This window comes from Gallinula chloropus (assembly GCF_964237585.1).
Source record: "Gallinula chloropus genome assembly, chromosome: 3".
In the NCBI taxonomy this organism is placed as follows: domain Eukaryota; kingdom Metazoa; phylum Chordata; class Aves; order Gruiformes; family Rallidae; genus Gallinula; species Gallinula chloropus.
This window is the reverse complement of record NC_140087.1, coordinates 3,424,274-3,451,985: the sequence shown is the minus strand read 5'-3', so window position 1 is coordinate 3,451,985 and position 27,712 is coordinate 3,424,274. Positions and strand designations below refer to the sequence as shown.

Below are 27,712 nucleotides of genomic sequence, written 5' to 3'. Positions count from 1 at the left end.
ACCTTCCCTGGGTGTGTTCAATAAAAGGGTAGATGAGGTGCTCAGGGATATGGTTTAGCTTAGGATGGGAATGGTTGGACTTGATGATCTTCAAAGGTCTCTTCCAACCTTGTGATTCTGTGACCCTGTGATGCTGAGCAGAGGTATAGAGACTGCCAGCGACTTTGCATGGATCCTCAAGTCAAAAGAAGGAAAAAAAAATGTGACTTCAGTTAAATTCTTCTGTAGAAAGCAGCATCACTGGAAAACTGAGGTGTACAGCTTCTGAGCAGCCAGTAATGCTCTGCAGGTAATGTAACGCAGAGAAAGCCAGAGATTCAGCTGACACAGTAATACCAACAACCCCTCCTAAGGAGTTTCTAATGGGGAAGCTGCACAGCTGAGATTCTTAAAGCGAGGTGGATGGGAAGTGGACTTCTCCCCCTCTAAACCTCTTCCAGCAATCCCAAGGTGTCACGAGCAGCCTCAGAGCAGCAGCGCTCAGCAATGCTTGTGCTGCTGAGGTGAGAACGCCTCAGCCTCTTCCTTCCCTTCCCCAAGGGCTCCCATTTAGATGCCAGCTGGCACTGGTGGTCTTGCTGGTTGTCGGGGCTACAGCTTCCCAGCAAACCCCAGCCTTGATCAGCGCAGGGAGAGGTCAGCGGGGAAGCTGCGGGATGAGGTTATGGAGATGCAGGACGAACACAGCCCGTGCAGGGCTGGCAGGCCCCGAGCAACACCCCGGGCACCCAGCAAACCAGCTGCCCAGAAACCCGCACAGCAAACGGGGAACACGAGTTGGCGCTGAGCCGGCCCGGTGCCGGCAACAAGCTGACGGGAACCTGCGTGAGCTCAGCCTGCCGGGGCAAGGCAGGGGGAGGTCAGCGAGCAGGGGATTGCACTTACCAAGCTCAGATGTTATAGTAACACAGAGCGCAAACTGCAAGGCAAAACCCCCCTCCCCTCCCCGGGCCAGTCCCGTCTCTGCCCCTTCTCCCGGGAACCTGTTTCCCGGCGCTATCCGCTCCCACACCCGCATCGCCGGCGCTGACCTCCTTCCCACGGGAAAAGGAACGCCTTTGGTCCGTTAATTGTTGGTGTTATTTAACCATCTGCCCGCCGCTGCCAGTGGGGAAGGGAAGGCGAGGTGAGGAAAAAAGAAAAAGAAAAGAAAAGAAAAGAAAAGAAAAGAAAAGAAAAGAAAAGAAAAGAAAAGAAAAGAAAAATAAGGAAGGGAAGGGAAGGGAAGGGAAGGGGTGTTGTTAGAGGGAGGAGCGGTCAGGGCTGTGTAGGCTGACGGGGCCCGGGCCGGCTCGGCTCATCTCGCTCCGCCTTCGCGCACAGCCCGCGCCGCAGGGCACCCGGGTTTTGAGAAGGAGGAGAGAGGCTGGCGGAACGAGCCGCCGGTTAACTACGAGAACGAGCAGCGCTTTGCCCCCGCGCCGGCAGCGGCCGCTCCGGGCCCCTCAGCCAGCAGCGCCCGTACCCGGGGCTGTGGAGCGGACCCGGGGCTGTGGAGCGGCGCGGGAAGACGCGTGCGGTGTGTGTGTTTGGGGGTCTTTCTGTCGCACACCCCTTACCGGTGGCCGCGGTCGGGTCGGCAGCTGCCTCTCCCCGCCCCAGCGGGCGGGCTCCTCCCGCCTCTCCCGCTCCCGCGCTAGGCCCGCCCGGCGGCGCATGCGGCCCGGGGAGGCGGGGGATGGCCGGACATGGCGCTGGCGGTCCCGGCGCTCCAGCGGTACCTGCTGCTGCTGGCGCAGGAGCACCTGGAGTTCCGCCTGCCGGTGAGCGCCCCGCGGGGCCGGGGCTGGGGGCGAGGGTCAGGGCCGGGGGCTGGCGGGGCTACCCTGCTGCGGTGGGGCGCCGGGCGAGGCTGCTGCCCTCCGGAGCGCCCTGGGGGCAGCGCGGCCCCGGCTGTGCCCCGGCCTGGCTCCGGCGGGGGCCTCGCCTGTTGCCCGCTCGGCGCGGCTCGGGGAGAGGCTGCGGCTGCTGGGGCCGAGGGGCGCCCTGTGCCCCCTTCGCTCGCCGCTCTCTGTGTCCTGTGGCAAGCGGCCCCCGGACGCGGGGCTGCCTCTTCCCCTCAGCCTGGCTGAGGGCGCAGGTTCCCTCCTCCTGCCCTCAGGCTCCGCGGAGGGAGCCGCGTTCGTCGCGGTGGCTTGAAGGCAGCACATTCCTTGCGGCTTTCAAGAGCCCTTAGAGCTCGGGAGAGGTTGCCAGCACAGTTCCTGGGGCTCCGGATGAGAAATGGAAAACAGGGAGCTAAAAATGGGCTTACAGCAATGTCTGTGAGGCCACGTCTTGGGGTTTTAGTTTCTTCTGTCCTAAGGACCCAGCTTTGGGCCTCTCCTGGGGTCCCTTCCAACCCCTAGGATTCTGTGATTCTGTCTTTTAACTTTTTAAAAGCTACATAGCTGCTCCCACAGGTGAGGTGTGAGTACATAAGTTGTTGCTGCTGCCCTGGTGAGCCACGATGGCCTCCTCCCGTGTCCCAGGTGTTTATGGAGCAGCGTGAGGCAGGAGGGTGCAGATACCCTCTTGTTCCGGAGGGGTGCTTGAGGAGCGATGAGGATAGGGCTTCTCTGAAGCCCTAGGGCTTGCACCGGGTCCTAAGGAGGTCTCCAAAGCCTTGTCTGGCATCCTGGTGGTGAGCATCCCTCCTGTGTCACACCCTGGCAGCGAGGACTGCTCACTTTTGGCTGTTGTTCTGAGCCTGTTTCCTTGCGAGCCAGCAGCCTTGAGCTCTGCCTTTTACTGACCATTGACACTTTTATTCGCTGCAGAATTTGGGGTGCAGACTTTGTATTCTGTCACTAAATTGGCTTTATCCTACCAAGTGGTATTCACAGAAGTAATTTAAAAAGTAAAAGGTTGCAACCTCTCTGAAGCTCCCTGGTATTTTGTGTGAGTCCTTGGTGAATATCTAGTTCAGCACAGACTCAATTTCAGTAGCACCTGAAGTGCTATTCTAGGCACTTGAAGGGCTGCTAATATGATGTCTGGGGCAATATGTTATTGCTTAAAAGGGTGCTGAAATGCAGAGTTACTTTGCTGAAACTGGTAGGTCATCATTGCCTGTGGTTTAAAATATTTAAATGTGTGTTTTCCTTGTTTTTATTAAGGCTTTCTTCTGTGCATTGTTTTTTTACTATCTGCTTTGTGGTGCTGGAACATCAGTTTATTTATGATCAACCCAACTTTTCTTTAGGCAAAGTCATCAGATTATTACCTTACTTTATCACAGCATCTCTCAGCATATGTAGAGGCCATGATCACACTTCTCTCTAAACCTTTCCTCACAGGCCATGTTTTTTCTCCACTTCTCATTCTTGCTGCTTGCCTGTAGATGATAATTGCCATTAATGTGTGGAGGTGCCACCAGTTCACATGTAAAATCTCAGGTGCTTTTGCTGTCTCAGTACTGTACCATGGAATATTTACCTATAAACTTTAATTCTCCTGAGGCACACCCACAGATCTGTTTGTTTTTTTCCCCAGTGTTTCTTATGTCTTTCCCACCCAAATGGAAAGATGGAAATGAATAGGGTAATTGCCCACAAGAGCCATGTGCTGGTGTTATGTAGGGATTTTCTTTTCCCCCATTTTTTGGGGTACTTCACAATAATCTTTCTGTTTACCCACTCAGTTCAAACCTGAGGCAATATAGAAATGTGCTTCCATGTGCTTGTGGCAGTAACTTTCAGAAGCTAGAGTGTGTCAAGGGACTGCCTGAGAAACACCCTCAATTTTTACCTCTGGTTTCAGTTCAAAAGCCTTTTTTAGGGGGTGGGGGGTTTTATTTATTATCTACTACCTTGTTTCCTGGAGAGCAATTTGTGGCATGCTGCTTTGCTTTTTTTTTTTTTTTAATTTAAAAGGAATTTTAAAGCCTGACCTTTATCTTTTCACTTCAGGAAATAACCTCTTTGCTCTCCCTTTATGGTGGACACTTCAGTGCTGAGCAGGAAATCCACGTAAATGTAAGTGAGGATCAAATGTTTCACTGGAGTGAATGTGTGGTATAGGAGTCTGCTCTTTGTTGTATTTTTATTAGATGTGGGTAGCTGAATAAATTTTCAAGTTCCTTATTTTCATAAGGAATCTTCCAAACCCAGGAAATTCGTAATTTCAGCAAAGAAATAAAATTCAGTGAAGAATTTGAGGAAAAGACTGAGCACAGAGTGCAAGATGTGCAGGATGCACCTCAGGATGGCTTTCGCTTACCAGTTGTGGAAAGAAACAGTGCCATCTGCTGGGATGCTCTTCTTTTCAGGAACAGCCGAACCATTTAGTGGCCGTTTGAAGCCTCTAAATCGGTGGGACACATTGTATCTGGAAGAGTGACACTTGGGAAGCTGTACAGCTCTGGTCTCAGTGCTTAGGCAGGGAATGTTACTGGGTTTGAGGTACTACGAGCATCTGATTAGGGGGGTTGAGTCTGGAGGATGAATAATCTAGAGAAGCATTAATGAATAATAATATTTTACTAGGTCAAAGATAGGGTGGGAGAATTAAATACCTAATGAACTTTCTCAGGTGTTTGAGCTGGCTGTACAGTTTTACCTCAGATTAAATATTTTGTGTTAGAGGTTTTGTTTGGGTTTGTTTTGTTTTTAATCTCAGCTGTGCATGTTCTGATGTTATCAGAGTTGTGTATGCAGTTCATGTGGCATCATCCAGTTAGGGATTTGCATCACTCATCTTCTCTTTATTTCAGTCTCCATTCTGGATTCTCAGTATTCCTTCAGAAGAGATGGCAAGGGGACTAATGAAACGGACAGTATGTGCCAAGTAAGAGATGAAAAATCTTGTAAATGGTAACATAGATGGTGGAAAATTATTCTGTGTTGTGGCAAATGCTGATTCTGTGCAGAGCCTTAAACAGTCTCTGATTGCCTCTGGAATTGGAAGCATTACTGGAGCCTGTAGGACGGACAGTGTAGCCTGGAGCATCTCCCCTGTGAGGAAAGGCTGAGTGAGCTGGGACTGTTCAGTCTTGAGAAGAGAAGATAAGGGGGGACCTAATTAAAGTTTATAAATATCTTAAACATGGGATGCAGGGGGAATGGCCAGCTCCTTTTCAATGTCTGTGGGGACAGGACAAGGGGCAATGGCTGCAAGTTGGAGCACAGGGAGTTCCACACCAACATGGGGAAGAACTTTTCCCCAGTGAGGGTGAGGGAGCCCTGGGACAGGCTGCCCAGGGGGTGTGGAGTCTCCATCTCTGGAGAGATTCCAGCCCCGTCTGGACGCCGCCCTGTGCAATATGAGCTGGGGAGCTGCTCTGGCAGGGGGGTTGGACCCCATGAGCTCTCGAGCTCCAACCCCTATGATTCTATGCCCGTCCTCTTTATTTAGTGTATGGTCTAGTGCAGGGTCTTGAAGAGATGTTCTTTAGCTGCAGAGCCAGTTCTTGCTTTCTAGTGTTGCTGCTATGGTTTAGCCACGTTACATGTCTTAAAATGGGCTGTGACATCTGATAGGTGGAATGTCTGATGATGTCATATACATATGTTGTTACAGTTGCACAACTTGTTTTACTCCAGGTTGGTATAACACTTTTAAAATACATTCTTGACCTTTTTCAGCCTTTGCTTGCCCCACCAAATTGACAGGTACAAACAGATTTTGTCTCTGGCTCATATCACTGTGTGCCAGAGAAAGGCCTCATGACATCCAAGGGTACTGAGACTGAAATTTACCTTTTAGTAAATCTTATTAATTGAAAAAAAAAATTAAAAAGCTTCTTTCACATACCAGTCTAGGATTAAAAATAAGTGTGTCCCTGTTGAGAGCACAATGTAGCATGTGCTAAGAGTTAAATAATGTATTTCACTACTCTGGAAAGCAAAGCCTAAATACACTGGCCAAGAAAGCTAAAAAGAGTATCTGTAAGACATTTTTTCCCCCTGCAGTGTGACTGCACTCCTAAGAGCTGTGTAATTTCAGGTCAATATTTGAACTGTGGGGTCATGGAAGGTCTGCTGGGGACCTGTATGCGTCTGTGAAGAGCTACCCAGTGGACAAGATGGTATGCATGGGAAGAACCTGGGTGCTGTGGTCCCTCAGCCTCCCCTGAGAGCACCAAGCTGCACTAATGGCAGTGTCTCTGCCTTTTATTTCAGCTTCCCTACCTACAGTCAGACTCGACTTACAAAGTGCATATCCATACATTTAATAAAACACTCACCCAGGCACAGAAAATAAAGAAGATAGATGTAAGTACATATTTAAGAAAGCTTTGACATTTAATTTGATGTATTCATGTTGTTCTGTGCTGTCAGTGTTAGCTAGAACCTATTTAAGTTTGGATTTCCTGAAGATCTTAAGGCAGTTTACAACTTAGGCCTTACCAGCTCTAAATGAAATCTTTGGGTCTGAATTAACATAATCCTTTTAATTCCTGATTTTTTTCTCTTTTGGTTTTTTTTTTCCCCTAAACAGGCCATTTAAGGCATATGCAAACAAATACCACTGCCCATTTCAGCCCAGTGTGCTGGGGAAACTGAAGCTTGTTGCCCAAAACGAAAAGATTCAAATATCTAGAGTTAGGTGCTGGACTTGAAGAAAATCCAAATCCATTGTTTGATCTCCATGTCAGGCATTTATTGCTGCAGAATGTGAAACAAGCCAGTCCAGCAACTTCAGTTGCACGCTGTGGGTTATGCACTGATTTCCTGTTCTGTCCTTCTGCTCTGACCTGCACTTGTGCTGTCCTCCTAACTGTATCTGTACTTCAATTAGGAAGTTTTTCTAAATTGCCATTATTTTTTGCTCTTCTGTTTTTATCAACTATTTATCCTATTGACTTCACTTAAGGAGACTGAAATCTGTATGAATAGCAGCTGCTCTTTCCTGATTAGTTTTTGTGTACGTGAAATAATGCTGAGTGTGTCAATCGGTGTAGCTGCACATCACTGAAACTGCAAATCCTGTTCATCATCAGCATTGTTTTTATAAGTTGAAGGCTGCATAATGAATATGCACAGTTCATTTCCTCTAAAGTTGGGTTCTGTTCAGTTCATAACTGTTACGGTTCCTGATTTCTGCTCCTTAATCATTTGAGTTATCCACGATAATCCATCCATTTAAAAAATCCAGGGAACATGGAGAAAGTACTCTTAGTACTAACATGTCACTTCTCAGAAGTGGAATTGTGGGGGTTTTATGTGTGGTTTGTGTTGTGGTTTGTATTTTGGGTTTATTTTTTTTTGTGGGGTGCTTATTTAAAAAAATTGACCCTGATGTTTTCTTTGTTGCATAGGCCCTTGAATTTCTACCATTCAAAGGAAAAGTAAATTTAAAGAACCCAGAACACATCTTCTGGATTTTGGAAGATTATGGAATGGATCCCAATAATGTTCCAGAAGAGCCCTTTCATCTGTATTTTGGTAGATGGGTGCGTGAGTATGCTGGCTTCAGTTCTTATGAACTAGTATTTTCAGGTAACTGTTCTTCCATTTAAACAGAAACAAATGTGTTGAGTTTTAATGGATGCAGGTGATAAAATATGGCTGAAGCTGTAACTACTTAATGCACTGATGCAAGTCTTGAAAGTCCTTATTGTGACTGGGAAAATTAGGTTAATTGGGGAAAAAAAGTGGAAAGTAATTGAAGTTCTGTCTGGGAACACACCTTATCTTGCCCTCCACTGAGGGAATTTAGTGCAGCAGTGAGACTGCACAGCTGTGGTGGGGCTCAGATGGAGTTAAAAGCACCAGCAGCTTGTTTCAAGCATGAAGAAGGTTTACAGGAACTGTGGCTGGCTCGCAGCCCCGCTGAGTTGTGTCACACCTGCTGGAGTATTCACTTAAGTGCTTTAAGTGGTCCTGACTGAAAGGCACAGACTGATCCCTGAGGCTTTGGGCAGCAGCAGGCCCAGCCCACAGGTGGATGCTCACCTTGGGGGTGGTGGTGGGGGACACTGGCAGTGTTGTATGGTAGGAACCACGTTCAAAAGTTTATCACCTGAAGTCTTTACTACAGATGTTACTGCCTGTTCAATGTACGTACTCCAAACCTGCTGCATTATTAGGGTGTTCTGAGGAAACCTGTTCTGGTGAAGGGAAAAAAAGGAGGGCAGTGAGGGAGGTGAAGGGTCTGGAGGGGAAGTCTTATGAGGAGAGGCAGAAGTCTCTTGCTTTGTACAGCCTGGAGAAGAGGAGGCTGACTTCACCATGGTCAATGGCTTCTTGACAAGGGGTTGTGAAGGGGCAGGTGTTGATCTCCTCTCTTTGGTGATCAGTGCTGCAACCTGAGGGAATGGTATAAAGCTGCAAGAGAGGAGGTTCAGGTTGGATGTTAGGAAGAGGCTCTGTACTGAGAGGTTCTGCACTGGAACAGGCTCCCCAGGGGAGTGGTCACAGCACCCAGCTTGACTGAGCTCAGGAAGCGTCTGGACGATGCCCTCAGTCCCATGCTCTGACCTGGCTGGCCCTGTGTGGGACCAGGAGTTGGACTCCATGATCCTGATGGGTCCCTTCCAACTCAGGATATTCTGTGCTTCTGTGAAAAGTGGCTGCCCAAAGGACATCTTCCAGAGTGACACCAGCCACTGATGGCAAGATGCCCTTGCAATTTCCTGGGTCAGGGACAGCTGGAAGGAGGAGGAACCACTGCTGAGGTTGTATGGCTTTGGTCAGGGGCTGTGTACAGAGAAGACTGAGATCCGAGCCATCCGTTAGCACCTGTGAATATTCTCCATGCCTCTGATTAATGTGGAAGCACCCCAGGTTGTGGCAGTACTGCAAAACATTGCAGCTGTTGGCCCATCTGTGTTGGCTTCCTGAAGTGTTTAAAAATTAGTAAACCAACCTGAAAAAAACCAGGCAAGTGTGTTTTGTTTACCCATGAAGACTGATGCTGACCGGAGTCGGGAGATACTGTTGGGAAGAGCTTTTGAAAGTGTCTTGTTCCAGGCTGCTTTGGTCCTCTTCAACATATTTTGGAAGTCTGATGTAAAAAAAAACCTTACCATTTGGTCTTTGTTTGTCCAGTAAATTCCTGGTTTGTCAACACTACCCTAAATTTAGACTTTGAGCGTGACAGAGATGCTGGTGAAGATGGGAGCTGTGTGTGACCCTGAGCATGTGTGTGTGCACGCACGTGGTAGCCTGCACTTCTACTCCTCATGAGTTGGAAGCTCTTTTAACTCTGAATTGTCAGGAACCACCTCTCTGATACGTAGAGCAAAGCTGCTCTAACTGTCATTTCTTCAGGAGCATTTCTCCTTTAAATTGTTTATATATTTTTTTGACACCCATCTTGATGAATTTATCTTGGTGTTCAGGTGAGATACCTGTCAGGGTTGGTAAGAAGTCTGTCCTGTTTTCAGGCAGCAGAAAGCAAGGTGATGTGTTAAGCAATCATAGAATGATTGAGTTACTCACTGTTCAGTTACCTGTTTGTTGGATGGCCTTACTTGAGCAAGTTTGTTAGCCTGTCTGCTTATACCTTGTATCTAAGACCTTTAAATCTTTCAACAGATTGCAGATGGGCAGAGAGAACTTATTGAGTCCTACAGTGTAAAAAAGAGACACTTCATTGGAAATACAAGCATGGATGCCTGCCTGTCTTTTATTATGGCAAATCATGGGAGAGTAAAGCCCAATGATGTTGTATATGATCCGTTTGTTGGAACAGGTATGTGTTGTGTTGTGTTTTTTACTCCTGGTAGGAAAAGCTGGGAGATGGTATTGCTGCTCACACCACACCTACCTGGCACAGTGGCTGCTGGTGCTCTGCTGGTGTTTTAAGACGATGCCAAAAGCAAAATGGTGATGATAAAACTCATGTTTTGTTAATTTGAAAGGGATGTGGGGGGAAGGAGACCAACATCAGAAGACTTTACCCTTCAGAAAAGTCTGTCTTTGCTGTATTATTTTACGTAACAAGGCTTAAACACTAGCTCATGGGTGTCACGGGCTGCTGAAGAGCTGCAGTGACTAAGAACTAAAACTTGGCTAGAGCAGTCACTAAGCAGTCACCTGCAGCCACTTCCAGAGTGTTACAAGGAGTGGTGCTTTTGGAGGTGGTTATTGAGGGGTGCTGAGGGCCCTTCTGAGCGTATAACACCACACAGCAATAGGCAGGTGATAGCATTCAGTAGTGATTGGTTCCTTGTACCATTCCATCACACACTCAGGGTGATGTTGACACCATGTATTCGCCCTCAGCAGAACTTTTCCTAGTTAGCCATGAGGGGGAGCTTTTATTCCATGTATTTCTGTGTGTGGCATCGAAGTGCTTTTCACCTAAGGGAAACCTGGCTTTCCTGTCGATGAAATAGAGGATCTGTTGTCTCAGGTTCTGCCATTTAATGATGCAAGAGTATATTGTGCTAAGCTACCCATAGTAATTTCTGCAGAGGCATAACAAAGGCTGAGTTTCTGACCTGGATTTTGATAAACTTTGATCAAGAAGACCACATGTGAGATGCATACAATTAAAATACTTTGATTAGTGGGAGCATGAAGAGAGTTCACTGCAGAGGAGTTAGGGAGAGAGAAGAGAGCACCACAGGTTTGCTAGTAGGACAAATTTGTATTAGCATGTGGCTTTTCTGTATCACAGAAAGCAGACCAGGGATATAGTGTTTTCAGAAGCACAAGGCTTTTGTGAACTGATTGTTTTAGTCCTAAACTACTGTTCATATCTGACCTGGGTTTTTTTGTGTGTGCATAACAATGTCTTATGAAATGTCTTCCTCCTCCTTCTTGTGCTTGTGTTCCTCACAGATGGGTAGTGCTCTTTGAAAGGTTGAGGAAGCTCCTCTGCTTCATCTCTAAGCAGTTTGTTTCATATCAGTGTCTATGAGTTTGTGTCTTTTTACAAACATCTGCTAAACCTAAACCATAGAAAATTCTGAGAGCATTTGTTGTTTTGAAGGGAGGGGGGAAAAAAAGGAAGAGTTAAGTTAGAGGGAGAAAAATCACACAGAAGTGGTGAAGCTATGGAAATTCAAGGTAAATGTTATTAAGTTGTGTTACAGTTCAGAAGGTAACATACCCAAAATTCTCTCCAAATTGCTTAATGATCTGCATTGCAGTTTGGTGGGTTTATTTCATCAGACATCTGTGATGTACAGGCTTGAGATTAAAGGTATGTAGGGACACTAGATACACTGGGTGGCACACTGCTTTCCAATAAAGTGTATTTGTGACTGAATAGCTAAACAGTGGCTTTTGCACCTACCTTTGGTACTCAGGAATTGCAGTAGTCTCTTGAGGTCCCTTAGAGGCTTTTCAAGACTGTCAGTGCAGGAGTACCCTGCTCCTGGAATGTTGGGAGGTAGTTCAGGGTTGAGAGTGGTACAGTGAGTTGTAGCAGATGGGTTTGGAAAGAACATCTATTTGGGATTTGAGGAGTATTTTGAAGAAACTGCAGTTCAGATTTCTTTATTGGTGCCACTTCAGTACCTGGATTGGTTTCTTCATGGTTTTTATGCTGAAAAGGTAAATGTTAGAGAGTTAAACAGCCTTGCAACATGGTGCTTGCTTGTTGGAAACAAACTGGTTTTGCTGGATGAGCCAAATCACAAGTCTTCCACATTAATGTAAGAATGGGCAACTGGAATTTGTACTTGGAATAAAAAGTGCTTTTGCCCAGGCAGTTTTAGGAGACTTGCTTCCCTCTTTTTGTAAAGCTGAATTGAAATGTCCAGGATTGGCTTTCAGTTGTAAAACATAATCTCCATAAACTGTTGAGATACTCCTTCCTCAGTCTGGGGCAGAAGGAAGCCTGGAGGTTTCTGAAAGAATAAATCAAGTCCTTTACTTGAATTCTTTATACTTCTTTCTAGCCAGTCTGTTCAGGTTATCTCAGTAAGCTTATTATTTGTGCCTTTGGAAGATGTTTGCCCCTACTTTCCCTTTGCCAGTTTGTGATACTGCATAGTTACAAGTGACAGGCATCTTTTCTTTGACATCCTTGAGAAGAGTGATGTGGCCAGACCCTCATCTGTGTGCCAGAGCTGGGGGCAATAGCCTACGATAGGAAAGCATGAAGTTCTGGGCCATGGTGGTCATCAGGGGCCACAATGATTCCCTGATTCACCCTTTGTACATGTTTGTTTACTATAGCAGGTCAAAGGACTGGCCATGTTAGAGTATTTAAGTATTTGTGCACCTTTTGTGTGACCTCAATTGAACTAGTACCAGCTGAGACTTATTAAAAGCTGTAAGTTCGTGTTTTCCTAACTTTTTTCCCCTCCCCCCTGTGATTGCAAACTTTCTTAGATGGGCAAAGTACTTTCTTCTTACTTTTTTTATAGGACTGGGTGGTATGCCATACTTGGGGGCAGGGCTAGCTAAATTTGTCTTGACCCTCTGGAGGTACTGCCCATCTGTTCTGAGGGATTGCAGCCGAGAAGGGAAATGGGTGACTCCTCTGGGGTGAGTAACCTTGCTTTTCCCTGATCCATTTCACAAGAAAAAGCAGAGGATTTTTTTTTTTCCCCCCTCCCTCAGTTTTGGTAGAGTTCATTAGCACATGGTGTAGGGGTTTCCTAGTGCCCTGGGATGGCCTGTGTGTGTCAGGGAGTTGTTGGTGCTGAGTGGGTGGCACAGGGCTGTGCAGCCAGCTGAGATGAACTTCTCCATGCTGCTGGTGAATGGGGGACCTGATGTCACCTGCACAGCCAGCTTGCACATTGTTCCCTGTGCTGGTCAACTGTGTCCTGCAGCAGTCATCCCCTTTATTTTAGCAGGACTGCTTATATCTATAAGTAGTTGGCATCAACAGTGTGGGGGCTTCATGGCCTTGTTTTCAGGCACTGATCTGTTTTAAACCATTCTGTTAGCTGTGTAACTCCTTGTTAGCTCCACACCACAGCTCTTTGGTGATCTGCTGTCCTTGTTTTGCTTTGGAAGCAGTTAAGAGATAATATCATGTGCTCTTTTCTGTGGGCTGTTAAACCATTGCCCAGTTTCAAGGGGAAATCACACATGCTTTGTGGTACCTTTTTTTTTAATTAGGAAAGAAGATGACAATAGCAGTGATTACAAAAATTAGTTATACTGCAGGATGACTTTGCTAATAAATGTGCTGACAAAATAGGTGGCATACTCACAAAAAAGTCTATGGCTTTCACACTGCAAAACAGCTGCTGAAACTTGCTTTGAGATTGCTGTTTACATTAGAGACACACTGGCAAGGTCGTTGACCATTGCTTCTTACTCAGGGGATGGCCATGTTGTACAGCAGCTTTGATTTTAGGCACAGTTAAGGAGACTGCATTTGAGAACAGGCACAGCAGAACTGCCACTCATTTGGTGGATGACTTTTTACCAGCAATTTGGAGTTCTGCTGATTGCAAAGTAGAAGTAAGGTTTTTGGTTCGTGTAATGTTTAAAGGATCTTCCTGCCTTGAAATACAGGAAAACATGCAGCAACTCCTAGGGACAGTCTCTGGAGAGGAGGAGTGACGTATAGGGCATAGCAGATTGAGGTTAAGGAAGTAAGGAAGGTCAGGTGTAGCAAACAAGGGACTCTGATTATAGTTGTGTAGTGATTATAACTGGTTGATAGTTCTTTTTTTTTCTTTTCTTTTTCCTCTTGGGTCTAGCTTTGGGTCTAGGGTGCTACTGGTATAAACTCCTGAAGTGCCTGACCAAAAAAATCCTAACAGAGATAACATTTATGACACCAGTTTATACTTGTCCCCTTTTCTCCCCTGTACAGGTGGCCTTCTGATCTCCTCAGCACACTTTGGTGCATATGTGTGTGGTACAGATATAGATTACAACACAATCCATGGATTAGGTATGTTACGTGTTTCTAAGTCACTGAAATCTTATGCTTTGGATTTTAGAAGTACTGGTGATGTGTAGTGGATTCTGAAGCAATGTTAATCTTCACAGGCTGTATTTGGTCCTGCTTTACTGACCAGTTTACATGTATCCTAGCTGAGCCATTATTTTATTTTCTAAGCAGGAAATATTTAACAAACAAAATAACGAAACCCAAAACAAAGTTCCAAATAATAATCACAACAGCTGTATGCTGTTCTCTCTGTGGTGCAGGAAGCTCCTTGTAACCTAGCACAGGAAGTCTTAATTCCAGTATTCTCTGGAAAACTGCAGTGCAAATCAGGTCTGACTTTCTGGACAGGTGTGTGACTCAGGGACAGTGATGACATCTTACCCATGTTTATAAAAATGTGTTTGGTGACATGATATCAAGTGGGGCACCAAAACTTTCCTCATATGTTTTCATTCTCCCTTTCTGCTTGTGAAGTTTATCATGAATACTTGTGACAGTGAGGAGGGCAGTGGATAAACTCTGATTTACGTTTTGATGTGGTGATTAATTCTTTCATTTGAAAATAAATGATGGTGTGTGTGAAAGTTGTTCTATGGAATAGGATGCTGTTGAGTATGCCTGGCTTTCCTGTTGTGGTTCTGTGCCCCACCCCTTGCCCAGGCAAAGCAAGCCGTAAGAACCAGAAGTGGAGGGGCCCGGATGAGAACATCAGAGCCAACCTGCGGCAGTACGGTCTGGAGAAGCACTACCTGGACGCGCTGGTGTCCGACTCCTCAAGGCCCATATGGCGCAAAGGGACGCTGTTCGATGCGATCATTACGGACCGTAAGCTCGTTAATGCTGTGGCTCCCTGAGAGATGAGTGGGCAGGGAGGTGGGTTGAGAACTGGCTGTGGGGCCGAGCTCAGAGGGTGGTGATCACTGGAGACCTGTGTTTAGTGGTGTTCCCCAGGGCTCGGTGTTGGGTCCAGTCCTGTTTAATATCTTCATTGATGACCTTGATGAGGGAACAGCATCCACCCTCAGCACTTTGTCATAGTGAGGGAGCCCTGGGACAGGCTGCCCAGGGGGTGTGGAGTCTCCATCTCTGGAGAGATTCCAGCCCCGTCTGGACGCCGCCCTGTGCAATATGAGCTGGGGAGCTGCTTTGGCAGGGGGGTTGGACCCCATGACCTCTCGAGGTCCCTTCTAACCCCTGTGATTCTGTGATTCTATTGGTGCTTCCATGATGCTGAAACAAGTCTCACAAAACCCAATGTGCTGAGTATTAAAAGAGTACGTTACACTATTAGAAATGTGAGGAAAAAGCCATCTCTGGCTCTTGTTGCCTGTCGGTGTCAGAACTGCCCTTTGTGTCATGCACTGGCAAGCAGTTCCAATATATACCACTTCCTTTTGAAACAGGTTAGCCAGTGATACAGGGGAGATGTTTGTTTGTGTCTGTCAGGCAAAAGACTGTAGGATTATTTGTCACTTTGTTATTTGGACAAAAAGTGAGGTTTTCATCTCTGCATTCTGCACTTTCTTTGTACAGCACCGTATGGTATCAGGGAAGCTACTCGCAGAATGGGCTCACAGAAGGAAACAGCTAAGTCAGCTGAAAAAAGGTAGGTAAGCTCTCCTGGCTGTTGTAGAATATAAATGTCTTAATGGAAACCCAGTCACAGTTTTAGAACCTTTATTATTTCTTGGTTGGTGGTCAGCAGTTAAAAAGTAATAATAATTAAAGAAACCCCCTTTTTGTTCTGTTTACAAAACTAGAATGTCCATTCCCAAAATCCTCTCAGGTTTGTTCTCCCTGCTTATGATTTGCATCTGTTCAGATTCCAAATCCCATTTCTTGTCTCTGAACCACCATTACATTGTGCTGTTCCCAGAAAGCTTTCTTCAGTCCCCACAAGCTGCAGAATCAGTCTAAAATGGGATACCTCTAATTTACCTGAACTTTCTTGGGTTTCCATTGCCTGACCTTCCTTGTCTTCCACCTTACACTTTAAATAGCTCCTAAGAAAGATGCTGCATGCCCCACATGCCGATGATTCTTTGACTTCCACAAGTACAAGATGATAATCTAAGGAGTCATTAGGGAAATTTGGAAGTCATAGTCCTCATAGTAGAGTAGTAAAAGTTCTACTCCTGGATTGTCCTAGGTAGTTTTGCAAATCTCAGTGCTATTTTGGGGTTTGGGTTGGTGTGTTGTTGATGTGTTGGGTTTTGTTGTGTTGTTTTTTAGTTTTGTGGGGTTTTTGAATTAAAAATGGATTTTTTACCTGTGCTTTTATCTTTACCCTTGTACATTTTTTGTTTAGCACAGAAAATCACACCTTCATTTCATCCAGCTATCATCTAAGTGACATCTTTTTTGACCTCTTGAAGTTTGCAGCAGAGTATCTGGTGATGGGAGGAAGATTAGTTTACTGGCTGCCAATATACAGGCCTGAGTACGTATTCTTGCTTCCTGGTGTGTGGCATGTTGGAGTGGGTGCTGCATTCCCACTGTGCTTTCTTGTGGGGCATAGCACAGCTGGAACTTCCACAGCACTATCCATTCAGAGTAATACTCAGACTTTGTTTCTTAAAACTTCATATGAGGGAAATCAGATTTAGAAATAAGGTTTTTGGATTGAGATGATTCCTGACTATTACTAAAATAAAACAACTCTCACATGTCCAATGGGTTTGAGCTTAGAAAATGAGACTTTCAAGGTGCAGATACATTTTGAGGACAGTAATAGCAAGGCTCTTAATTAGTATTATGAGGTGCATGACAAGGTCCTGTAAAAGAATATTCCTGGCTCTTTGGGGGTTGGCACTACTAAGTTAGCTTCCTTCTGAGAACTCAGAAGTCAGGAGAGAGAGAAAGAGTCTCAAGAGAGCAGTGAGAGGCAGGAAGCATTGGGGAGCAGCTAGTTAAGGACGAGAGGGGCCAGCAGAGACTGCAGGATGCTGGCTGCCCAGACGTGCAGCCTGGGATTAGAACTGGGTTTAAAAGGAAAGACCTGTTTGTGTACCTTATTTCAGCATCTCTTAGATGAGGTTTGGAGGGGGTTTTGGTTTGGTGAAGTTTTTTTTTCCAAAACTGTCTCATAGTACAGTGGGGAGTTGATGTGCAATAGCTGTTTCTAAGTGTCCTCCAAATGTATGTGTGCTCTGAAGGTGGTTTCTACAGTCATATGTTTCTATGTGCAGTGAAGTTATACTGATACATAAAGTGGTGGCTGTGCCTGGTTTCACCATGGAAATGGTTTGTGACAGTCCTATGTTTCTGTTACGTGCTTGGATACACAAGAGTGCACTCAGCAGCTTGCTCTTTTTAATGATAGAATTTTTATCATAGGCTTTTTTCTTGTGAGACTATTCACAGATGAAACAAAGAATGCCATTAGCAGTATCATAGCTAATTGCTTGATATGTCTGTCTATACACCCTTAACCCTGACAGACTGTGTGTGGTGATGAATTCTTAGATTTCTGTGTCAGTAAGCTCTGTTTGGAATTACTGAGCTTATTCTGTTTGTCAGGATACCAGAACTGTTGGCTTGCCTCTTAAAAGTGCTACTCTGAATTGACTTCATGCATTGACAGTTGAAATAATGAAGTTGCTATATTAGCACAAGTATAGTCAGTATTTTATATCTATATATCTATCTATCTTCAGCTTTAATGATGAACATGGGAACAAACACTAAAGCAAGTATGGGGGGAAGGTAAGATACTAATAGCTTGTGCTGTCAGATATCCCTTGGCAACAGCTGCCATCAGGCTCTTGTGGTATGACATCCTCGTGTATTTTCTGAAACGAAATCCAAAAGTGGGTTAAAATGGATGTCTGCTCAAACCACTGCTACTGTATTTTTTTCACTTGATAATGTTCTGAATTCTTCCTGAAAGAATGCAGAAATATATGCATTAATGCTAACAGACAAGGCTTTTTAACAGTGATAGTGATCGCTCCCTCTGCAAGATAGCATCTCGCTCCAAAGTTTACTCTTTCAATCTGACATTGAAATCATTGTTGAGTCCGAATTCTTTTAATTCCTTGGGCTCTCACATGGTTGCAAAGAGAGGCTTTTAAGGTGTTGTGGCAGACTGCCTACCTTTGGAAGAGAGAGGGGCAGTTTGGAGGTACTAGATGCATCAGAAGACTTGTCTAATAGAAAAAAAAATAGAGAATTGATTTGATTCTCCGTTGTCAAAAGCTTGTTCTGACTTCACCTAGCATAAGTGGTGACTTGATTGCACACAAGAAGTGACTGAAGTGTTATTTTGCCATCCAGAAAATTTGGAACAATACAAAGAGGCAGTACTGTTTGGGATTGGTTGGTTGGTTTGTGAGTTTGGGGCTTTTTTTTTCTGTTTACAGGTCTGCATTTGGTATTGTCATACTGGTTTAACAGCCCACTGTTATCTTTAACAAATGTCAAGAGTTCCATCAGCTCCTAGATGGATCCTCCTTAGAGCTGTGTTCGATTTGATTTCTCTTGTTCCCAGAACATACAGTTACTTTGTGAAGTGCATGCAGAAAATCCACTTCTTTACAGGAAAAATACAAAGTTCCTCCTTTCATTCTTTTAAGTTCAAGTGATAGGTGTGAAAGTTACTCAGTTCTGCTTTTAATGTCTGATATGTCTTGTCCCCAAGCACTGGAGAATCATGAGGGCAAGCATTTTATATGAAGCTGTAGTTCCTGACAATGCCATACACCATATTCTGTGTTACTTTGTAGTAACTATTAGGGAAAGTTTATTACAAAAACTAAGACTGAACTGTATTTCAGTATATAGGAAGAATGTCTGATTGCATACTTATTAGCTAGGTCAATACTTCTTGCTTCTCTAGTCCCAAGCAAAGCTCTTAAGTCCTGAAATTCCTATTTCAGCATTTGGAGAAACAGAAGGATTAAAAGCAATCTATAGAAAGCTGTTTCTCTAGAAAATAGTATGCTTAGGAGATGGGGGCACTGTAAACACTCAACTGGCTTGCTCCTATAGTCAGGATTTAATTGTAAACCAGTGTTGCTACCATCTGATGTTAAAAGATAATGGATTTTTTTTCCTTGCCTTTGTAATTAGTTTTTCTTATGTGATATATTTGTAACACCAAAGCAGGAATGTCACTGTCTAATAAGAGCTGGTTTAATGCAATTTGGAATTGAAGTGTAATGATCTCCTTTGAGGGAGACAGAGTTAAGTTAACGTTATGTATATTGATTATGGAATAATAAACTTTTAAAACCACAGCTCCCTATTGCATAAGATACTACTCCTAACTGGCTGAGGTGTTGTCTACTTGAGATGGTACAGGCATGTCTGTGTGCATACATTATCATGTGTATGTATTTAGAAAGTGTGTGTGTGTCTTTTGTGAGGTTTTAACTTATTCTACAGATTTTATATCACAAGATGATTGGAACAGATGATGTAAAAACTCTGGAGCACCAGTACCCGAGTTTCTTCAGTCTCATTAAATTGCTTAGCAGCTTTATAGTGTAAACCACTCTGTGAAGAATCTGTATGAATTTGGGTCAGGTGCAAGTGTTCCAGTTCATGAGCTTACAGCTCAATGAATGTTTATTCCTTCCAGATACACAGAGGAGATCGTTCCCCGCCACCCCTGCCTGAAACTTATTAGCAACTGTGAGCAGATGCTTTCCAGCCACACATCAAGGCGCCTGATAACCATGGAGAAGGTGAAAGAATTCAAGGTAAGCTTGAATTCTTGATTATATTGTGCAAAACAGTAGCTATTGCTTTCATGAAAAGTTTGTGCTATTCAGCATTTGATCCTGATTTCTATCCCAGTGGAGCTTTTCCTTCTGAGAGTTAGAGCTTTTGTGAAATTGCCACGCTTTTCTTTGAATTAAATGGGGTAGTCATTTAAGGGGCTTTTGTGGTTTTGGTATTTTCCTTATTCTCCTTGTTTTTTAAAGAAAAACTCTTCACACAGAGCAAGCTGTTTGAAGTGTAAAAGATCTCTGACCTTAGAGTTGCTTGTGAAAGTTGCATGCGCTTTTCTTGGAAAGCTGGGCTCTGTGAATCCCATCCACAGAGATGCCTGAACTCCCACTGATTGCAAGGTGTAGTTTGGTGCCCACATTGCTGAATGCCTCTGTGGGTCTGGCAGTACAGGTAAACCCTATTCAGTTCTGTTACTTCATTTTCAGAGTGGTGGTACTTGAAGTTTTGGAAATAGTATGTAGCTGTGACAAGTGCAGTGGGGATTCTTGTGTTGTGACTCACTAAGTGATATTTTCTTAAGTGATATAAGACCAGGGAACATTGCATTCATTTCTCTTCTTGCTGCTTCTCTCACCTAACACTGTTAAAAGAGATGCTGAGCAAGAGTGAAGCAAATTCCTAATGAAAACACAAATGGTGAACAAGTGCTTTAGTACATTCCTTGCAACTGCAAGAGCTGTTTTAAGTGACAGGAGATATGGTCATACTGCTGTGTCTGCACGGTGCTTGCACTAGTCACACAGCAGGGTTTCAGTACTGCATTCACAGTGCTGCTGATGACTGAGACTCTAAAGCTTAACACCTGAATCTTTTAGAAACCACTGTACGTGGAGTTCAGAGCCAGAGCTGCCTACTTCACCAGTAGGAACAGAGAGGGTGTGTTATGGAAGTGTTTGACATGTATGTCTCTGTTTGTGGAGGGGTTTTGCAGGAGTTTTATGATTGCTGGTGCTGCAGATTGACATGTTCTAATTAAAGAAAACCCAAAAAAACCATCTTTCTGCAAATAAACTTTCATAACTTGTTGTTTGGTGCACCACGTGTCCGTCAGTACGTGCTTTGACAGGTTCATGTCTGGAAACGCTTAGCTCTGAGCACCTGAGTCCAGTTGGCAGGCTCACAGCTCAGATAAAACAGGGCAGGTGCTTACACTGAGCACTCCAGATGTCTTTTGGATAATTTAAAGATACCAGAACCTGTGTTGTGTTTCTGATAATGTAAAACTTGTCCAAATGACAAAATACATATTGACTCCTTAGCTAGTGCCTGCTTGGTTTAGGGCCTTGCTGTTTGGTGTCTGTCTAAGATTTCCCTTACCTGGGGTGTGGAGTTTTTCCTCTCTTAGTATCTTCAGGGATCTCTGAATTGGATACTTCTGACTCACCAGATATGATTATAAAATTCAACAGTTGGAGCTATGACCACTTTTCCCAAATGAAAGAGGGAATAGTTATGAATATTCAAGCATTTGTTTCCACACAGTTCCTGTCTACTTTACTTACTGGTTTGTAACAAGCATTCACAAATGCTTTTTAATTCAGCCTGGTGTGGTACTTGCACGTGGCTAAGAAGTTTTATAAATCATGTAGTGTTGCTGTGCAGTCCTTTGGTTTACCCAGTGTTTGCCACCAGTAATGAACTGCAGATTTCACAGCTAATTCGATTTTGCTATTAACACTCTCAACTGGAGATGAATTCAGTTACTGAACTGGAAATTGGTGGTGTGGTTTGACTGTGCTTACAATGTAAAGGAGACCAAAGTGGATGTGAAAAAAGAATGTGTCTAGTTTAAGTATGGATCCATCATCATTATAAACATGAAGATCATAAATGTTGCATTAAAAGCATCACAAAAGGTGGTGTGTAACTCACTGTCTGGCAAGCATCCAGTCCATTCTACAATACAATAAAGTCATACCAACTACCAAACTCAGCGTTGATACCAGTAGAGTTTCCCAAGGTGTGCACAATATAGGCAGGAGAATGGTTTGGCTTTTAACATTTCAGGCTTCCTTTGCACAGCCACAGTGGTCATTAGTAACACCCCTCCTCCCCAGTCTTAGATTATAATGATATTAATAAAGTGAATGAAGGCAGTTGTAGAGGGCAGCCAGCAGTAGCCTTCTAAAGCTCTGAAGGCAGAAGAATTGGAGAAGTGAAGAATAGGAGTGTGGAATGGGAGAGGAACAAACCAGAAGGGATACAAGGTGAGAGCTTACTAGCCTGATGTATTTTTTTTTTCCTGTGGGCATGAGTGTCTCTTCTGGTATTAAATGAACATGGGTGTCTCCAGTACATCTCTAAACTGAAACAGAACTAACTGATAGTATAACAGGGAGGACTGTGTGTGAATTTGCCCTCACTGAGCTGTGAAGGGAGGCTTTTTAACCAGTATAAACACGAGTCCAGCTCTCTAAAGACTAGGCATCCATATGTAAGCACTGCAATACAGTGGTAGTGGAAGAATGAGAAGCTCTTGGCCAGGTAGATTCACATTGTAATGTCTATTGACTGTTATCTAATAGGAGTCCAGTTGTCTTGCTTTATGTCAGAGGAGGTTTGAAGTGCTGCTTCTAGCCCCAAATCAAGTGAAAAAGGCACCCTCCATTGCACTGGTTTATTTTTCAAAAGCTTTAAAAAATACAGTTATGTAAGACTGAAAGGTTTCAGTCTGTCACACCTATATCTGAATTTTCATTGTGATTTTTAATTTAAATGTCAAATAACTGATAAGTGGTTAAACAGTAGGAAAACTGGAGTATAAAAACACGTAGAGTGATTATCACAGGGATTCTTGGGAATCTCTTACCTGGTCATCAGCTGACTGTTTTCAGAAGGGATGGGCTTAGTGCTTAACTGTAGGGTTGTTTGGTGTTCCCTTACTTTACAATGGCATGTCTACTGTTCTGTTTTCTGAGGCTTGTTGATTTCCCAGAGCTAAATTATTTCAGCTATTTCTGAATAACGTGTTTTATTCCTCTGCCCTCTGTCTTAGAGACATACATGGTATCTATTTGGCTGGTAAATGCTACCTGGAACAGGCTCCCAGGGAAGTGGTCACAGCACTGAGGCTGACTGAGTTCAAGAAGCATCTGGACGATGCCCTCAGTCCCATGCTCTGACCTGGCTGGCCCTGTGTGGGGCCAGGAGTTGGATTCCATGATCCTGATGGGTCCCTTCCAACTCAGGATATTCTGTGAGTCTATGATTCTGCCTAGTTCTGAAGTTTCTAAGCAAGGCCTTCTTAACAAAAAATACTGGAGGAAAGATCTGTAGTTGCCAAGGTCTGGGAGAGACACCTATAAATTAGGTAGGAAGATGAAACAGAGAACTTGACTGAAGGGCAAACTCTGAGCAAATGACTGCCTGTGAAGGGACTCTGGAGTGTTGGGCATACAAATCCACCCTGCTGAATGGATCCAGCATTTCCATGTCACAAGGTCTTTCCAAAGTTGTTACTAGTGTAGAATTTTCCCAACTGTATTTAGCTGTTTCTGTTCCTGCATATGACCCTGTTGTCCCTGATTTGGAAACTGCTGGGTGGTGTTTATAGCTGTACAACAGGAGTATGAGTGGTTTCTATAGCTCCTGTCCAGCAGCAGATGTAGAGTAGTAGGAAGCTGTGATAAAGGGTAGGAACTCTTTTTGTTAAAAACAAAAACTGAATGTGGGTAGTTACCCTGAGGCTGAGCTCAGACATGCTCAATTCATAAAAACCTTTAGGATTTCACTTAATATTTGCCAAGATTTAAAGGAAAAAAAGCTTTCTTGTTATCTTTAAGCTTCCTCCTCTTTCTTAGTTATATATTGATGAACTGTAACACCTTTTTAGTGTAGTCTTTAGAACAAGTAAGTGTTGAATAGAAAAGCATTAGCTAGAAGCAGTTTGGTAGTGTGCACTTTGACAAGAGCTTTGTCAGTTTTCACTTGTCACTGAGGGGTCTCATAAAACATTTCAGAGTAGAAGTTTTATGTGATAACTGTTGCTTGCAATTGGTCTGCTGTTCTGAGAAGTTAAATTACTGTGAGAATCAAGGATGATGATAAAAAGGGATTAACAAACATACTCAGTTCTGACTTCTACAAGTAAAGGAAGAAATCTTTGTCATCTGGGTAGTACTGGCAGACTGGGGATAGAGCTGACTCAGTGCTGATCAGTCTTGGAAGTGATTTCTTGGGAAGGCTTGCTGGTTTAGGTTAAATAACCAGTTACAAACTTCATGCCTTGAAAACTACATGCACTTCTTTCAGAGGAAGTAAGTTTGAAAAAGCTCCTCACCCCTAGACACAGCCATGTATCACAAGCAGTACTCCTTACTCCTCTTCCAGTACATCAAGAGGAGGAAAGAGATTGATTCAGTTAAAACACTGTGGCTCAACTCCAATCCTTGAATTTGAACTTAAGGAACAAACTGCAGTGGACAGTTAATGCACTTGAGGGAGAGTTGGCACTACCACTGACACCCTCCATGGGAGACTTTCTCTTACTGCAAAACGTGCCTGCCAGACACTTAATGCCTGTTCTGCCAGTTCATGCTCCTCAAGGTGAAGCTCAGCTGAGGACGTTTGATTGGCTTCTGTAGGGAAACGAGCTGGTTCTTGGTGCCCAGGCAAATTCTAGTCACAACAAATTGTTTTGTGGGGATGATTTTTGACAAGGTCTTACCTCTGTGGAGCTAAATGCAGCCTATCCCTCCTGTTCAGATTGTATCCTTTCAGCTCCCTGTATAGATACAAAGTACCTTAAATTGAAATTTGTTCAGAAATCATTAATCTTTGAAAATGAGAATTCCTTTTACTTTTATTAGTGCTCACGTTGCCTGTGAAACTGGTTTGACTGGTAAATATCAAGAGTGAGTGGCATCTTCAGGCAGTTCAGGGTTTCTTATTTTCTTTTCCCCATTTTAAGAAGAAATTTCCAATTGGTTATTTTTCTTTAAAGCAATTACTGTCTTTTTTTTGGGCAGTCAGGTCTGTACAGGGTAGAGGTAGGGAATGGAAAGTTTTATCCTGGAATTACTGTGGTGTGGACCAGGAGCTTCCTTTGTAAACCCTCTCAGGAGATCCATGCCTGACTGCAGACCTCTTCTCACCAAGTGAGCAAGGATTTGTGCAGCTTATGATGAAGCTTGGATTTACAGAATGGAAGCACCAAGCCTGTTTCCACTCTTATAGCAGTGTTCAGCTCAAAGTTTCTCTTTCATATCATGTCCTCTCTTTGCCCTAAGCAGCTTGGGGACAGAGGGGGGTGGTTCCTTTCTTCCTCCCTTCACCCTGAATCAGCATTCTGTTACTTAAGGACTCAAGAGGAGTGGTGTACAGATGTGTGACCTTCTAGAAGTTGCAGGGATTAATTTTTATGTTAAAATACGATTGACCCACAATTGATCATTATCCTGCAGGGTCAAACATCCCACCCACTTCTCAAAACAAGCAAAATATGAAGAATTATTGTTTAAAATGCATCCCAAAGGTCAAGGAAGGATTACTGATCTGCCAAATCAGGTGAAGAGTAAGTGCTCTTTCCCTCGGAGTGATCCTGTATAGGAGACCTGGAGAAGTGGCTACGGACAGCCAAGCCTGTAAGAGGAACATGTCTTAAGTGCTCCCTGTTTCCTGTCTGCCAGCAGTAACTTTTTCCCCCCATGAACATGGCAAAAGCCTGTTGATTACCAGCCCCAGAACGTTCTTGGAGGTGGCTGCCTCTCCCAGATGACCAAAAGACAATAGCTAGTACCGTGTCTGCAGCGGGTGTACTGGGGACACTTTATCCAGCTATTTTCAAACATTTGCAGTGTTTAAATGGGACTAATCTGCTGCTACTGGTGTGGATGCTTTCAGTGTCAGATACCCACGTGGCACTTGGCATTCAGCAAGTTCATTTCAGCCGGTGGCATCCTGCTGCTGTCTCTGCTAGGGCAGCAGATGGGAAGGACTTTGCAGGAATATCTCCTTGTGTCCAGAAGAGGGCACTTGGATATTCCCAGAAACATCTTGCTGTGGTGAAAAACCTTTTGTTTCGCTCCTGCAGAATGTTATTAGGATATCCACAGCGAGATGAGGTGTTGATCTTGTTGGGGTGAAAGCCTGGAAAGGGTACAGAGTAGCTGAAGAGGAAGACTGTCTGCTAGGGTTCAGTTCATCCTTGCCTTCTAATGCTTTAATAGTCTGAAAATACTGATTTAAATCTACTTCCATGTTCCTACAGCTTAGGCTAAAGCATTCCCCAATAACCTTATTTTCAAATGCAAAAAAAATACCTTTGAACTGTCAGTTTAAACAATGAACCACTCAGCAGGTTGCTGCATTGCTTGCTAATGCAGTAATGAAGGATGCATGAAGAAGCCTTGAGTGGAACAGAGGTTTAGTTGCTGCACACTGGGTTTTGTTTTCCCCTTGCACAGTGTGGTGGTTCTGTGTGGGGCTGTTTTATCTCAGCTCCATCTTGCTGCTGCACATAATGAACTGACATCAAGCCATAAGTGTAAAACTGGTTTTGGTTGTTTTTTTTAGAAGTTGCCATCAGTTTTCTTTAGCACTCTAATCTGAGTCTGTTTTGTTTGTCTTGCAGCATTGATAGTGTTAGTTGACAAGTATCTTAATAACATAAAGCCACATCCATGTTGAACTGAACCTTTATATACAATGAGCCAATTTTTGGAACTATGTTCTTATTATGTGTAGGGATTTACTGTGTCAGCTTTAACTTTCAGAAGTATGTGAACACTGCACAAGAAAATCCTCTGATTTGAGCTTCAGTAATGTAGAAACTCACTGTAGTCCTTTGTGTACCTCTTCTGTCTGTATCTGCCTTCTGCAAACTTCTGAAGTGATTTTCCAGATGTTTGTTTGTTTGTTTTGTGGAAACTAACCTTCGTACTTTCCTTTATAAAAGACTGTGTGTTGCTGTACTCCTGCATTCATTCAGGGATTGCTTTCTGGTGGTGTTAGCTCAGATATTGCCAGTGATTTAGCACTGTTAAAGCTGTCTGGTACTGACAAAGCATCATTTGCTGTACAGAGTAACAAACATTTGAATGGACACATGAAAAATCCAACAGAAACTCCTTGTCTGCTTCCAGTTTGTATTTGATCAATGCCAAATGAGAACCCATTGCATATGGATTCTTGTTTCAGTTAAATGTTAAGGCTTTGCAGTAGGATGTATATGTTTCCATTAATCCTAATGGAAACATTAGCATTGTAGTTTTTTGAACTCATTAGTCAGGCTAATGACTTAAATGTTTGCCACTTGAATTGCAAAAAAAACCCCAAAAACCAACCCAAAACAAATCCAAAGGCCAAAACCCAACAACTTCACTCTTGCTTGTAATTCCCCAAAAAGGAGTAGATGAAAACCTATGGCAATATATGCTCAATATACCAATACTGTAAAACCTAATGCTTGCATTTTGATACCATGCAGGATCAAGATCAGAGTTCTTCCTTGTTGGATGGTCAGTACATGCCATACAGGGGACACAATTCATTCCGTGAGAAGTATTTCAGTGGTGTGACAAAGAGGATTGCCAAGGAAGAGAAAGACAATCAGAAGTAAAATATAATATAAACAGAGTAAAAAAATGAGGAGAGAATGAAGATGGCGTTTCTTTGTAAGGACATCTGGATATGAACATTCATTTGGATGACTCAGAAAAAGAAATACTGCTTTTAATTTTTCAAACAAGATGAAGCCCACAACACAGGTTGAAGGCAGTTCTTTTTAATTACCTTTGTTTAGAGTGGGTTTTATTGTACAAGTTTTTTGAGTCTTATTTAATTTATACTTCTACTTTCAAGTACTAATGATGATTGACTAAAACCATTATTATTGTTCTTTCACCATTAATGTTTACAAAAAAAAAAAGTAGTAGTATTATTTGGCTCCTTAAACTGTGAACATCTGGCTGGTTTAGAAACACGTGGTGGTGATCAAGGGTTGCTTGTTTAAGGAGATAATTTTCATTTGTTTTGTTTCTTTGTAAATGGTATACAATAAACCAGAAATGATTGTTACAAGGTTTTCTTTTATTTGTTGCATGCAATAAGTGCCTGTGTGTGAATCCTGATGGCTCTGGCTCAGGCCAGCCCTGTTTAAAGCAAACACAAAACACGGGAGAAACAAATGCGCCCGTGCACACACCAAAAGCCTCTGTGACCTGACAAACTCTGGAGAGCCTGTTAAACCCTGTGAAGCCTGTCCACATCTGAAGCTCATCTGTACCTTGGATTTGCTTTT

At 43.7% G+C, this 27,712-nt stretch overlaps 1 protein-coding gene across 4 annotated transcripts; it reads left to right on the top strand.

Annotated features, from left to right (window-relative positions):
- Positions 1-1,669: 1,669 nt before the first annotated feature.
- On the top strand, positions 1,670-27,486 carry TRMT11 (tRNA methyltransferase 11 homolog). 4 transcript variants are annotated; one of them, XM_084261247.1, is made up of 13 exons: positions 1,670-1,763; positions 3,891-3,956; positions 4,694-4,767; positions 5,926-6,007; positions 6,102-6,194; positions 7,241-7,375; positions 9,462-9,618; positions 13,657-13,737; positions 14,398-14,562; positions 15,271-15,343; positions 16,046-16,177; positions 19,319-19,439; positions 26,900-27,486. In XM_084261247.1, exons 1-13 carry the CDS (start codon positions 1,689-1,691, stop codon positions 27,029-27,031), a joined length of 1,386 nt encoding a protein of 461 aa, XP_084117373.1. In that variant the 5' UTR covers positions 1,670-1,688; the 3' UTR covers positions 27,032-27,486. The 4 variants fall into 4 exon arrangements, 3 of the variants coding, with proteins under 3 accessions (XP_084117373.1, XP_084117372.1, XP_084117374.1); XM_084261246.1 differs by having other exon boundaries at positions 14,323-14,562; XR_014617171.1 differs by lacking the exon at positions 26,900-27,486 and having other exon boundaries at positions 14,323-14,562; positions 16,051-16,177; positions 19,319-19,438.
- Positions 27,487-27,712: the final 226 nt, after the last annotated feature.

Bases quoted from the DNA above. Each gene is read 5' to 3' on its own strand.
- TRMT11 (XM_084261246.1), top strand. From the start codon at position 1,689: ATGGCGCTGGCGGTCCCGGCGCTCCAGCGGTACCTGCTGCTGCTGGCG. The intron at 4,768-5,925 runs GTAAGAGATGAA...GTGTAATTTCAG, and splicing joins AAACGGACAGTATGTGCCAA to GTCAATATTTGAACTGTGGG. The intron at 13,738-14,322 runs GTATGTTACGTG...TGTGTGTGAAAG, and splicing joins CAACACAATCCATGGATTAG to TTGTTCTATGGAATAGGATG.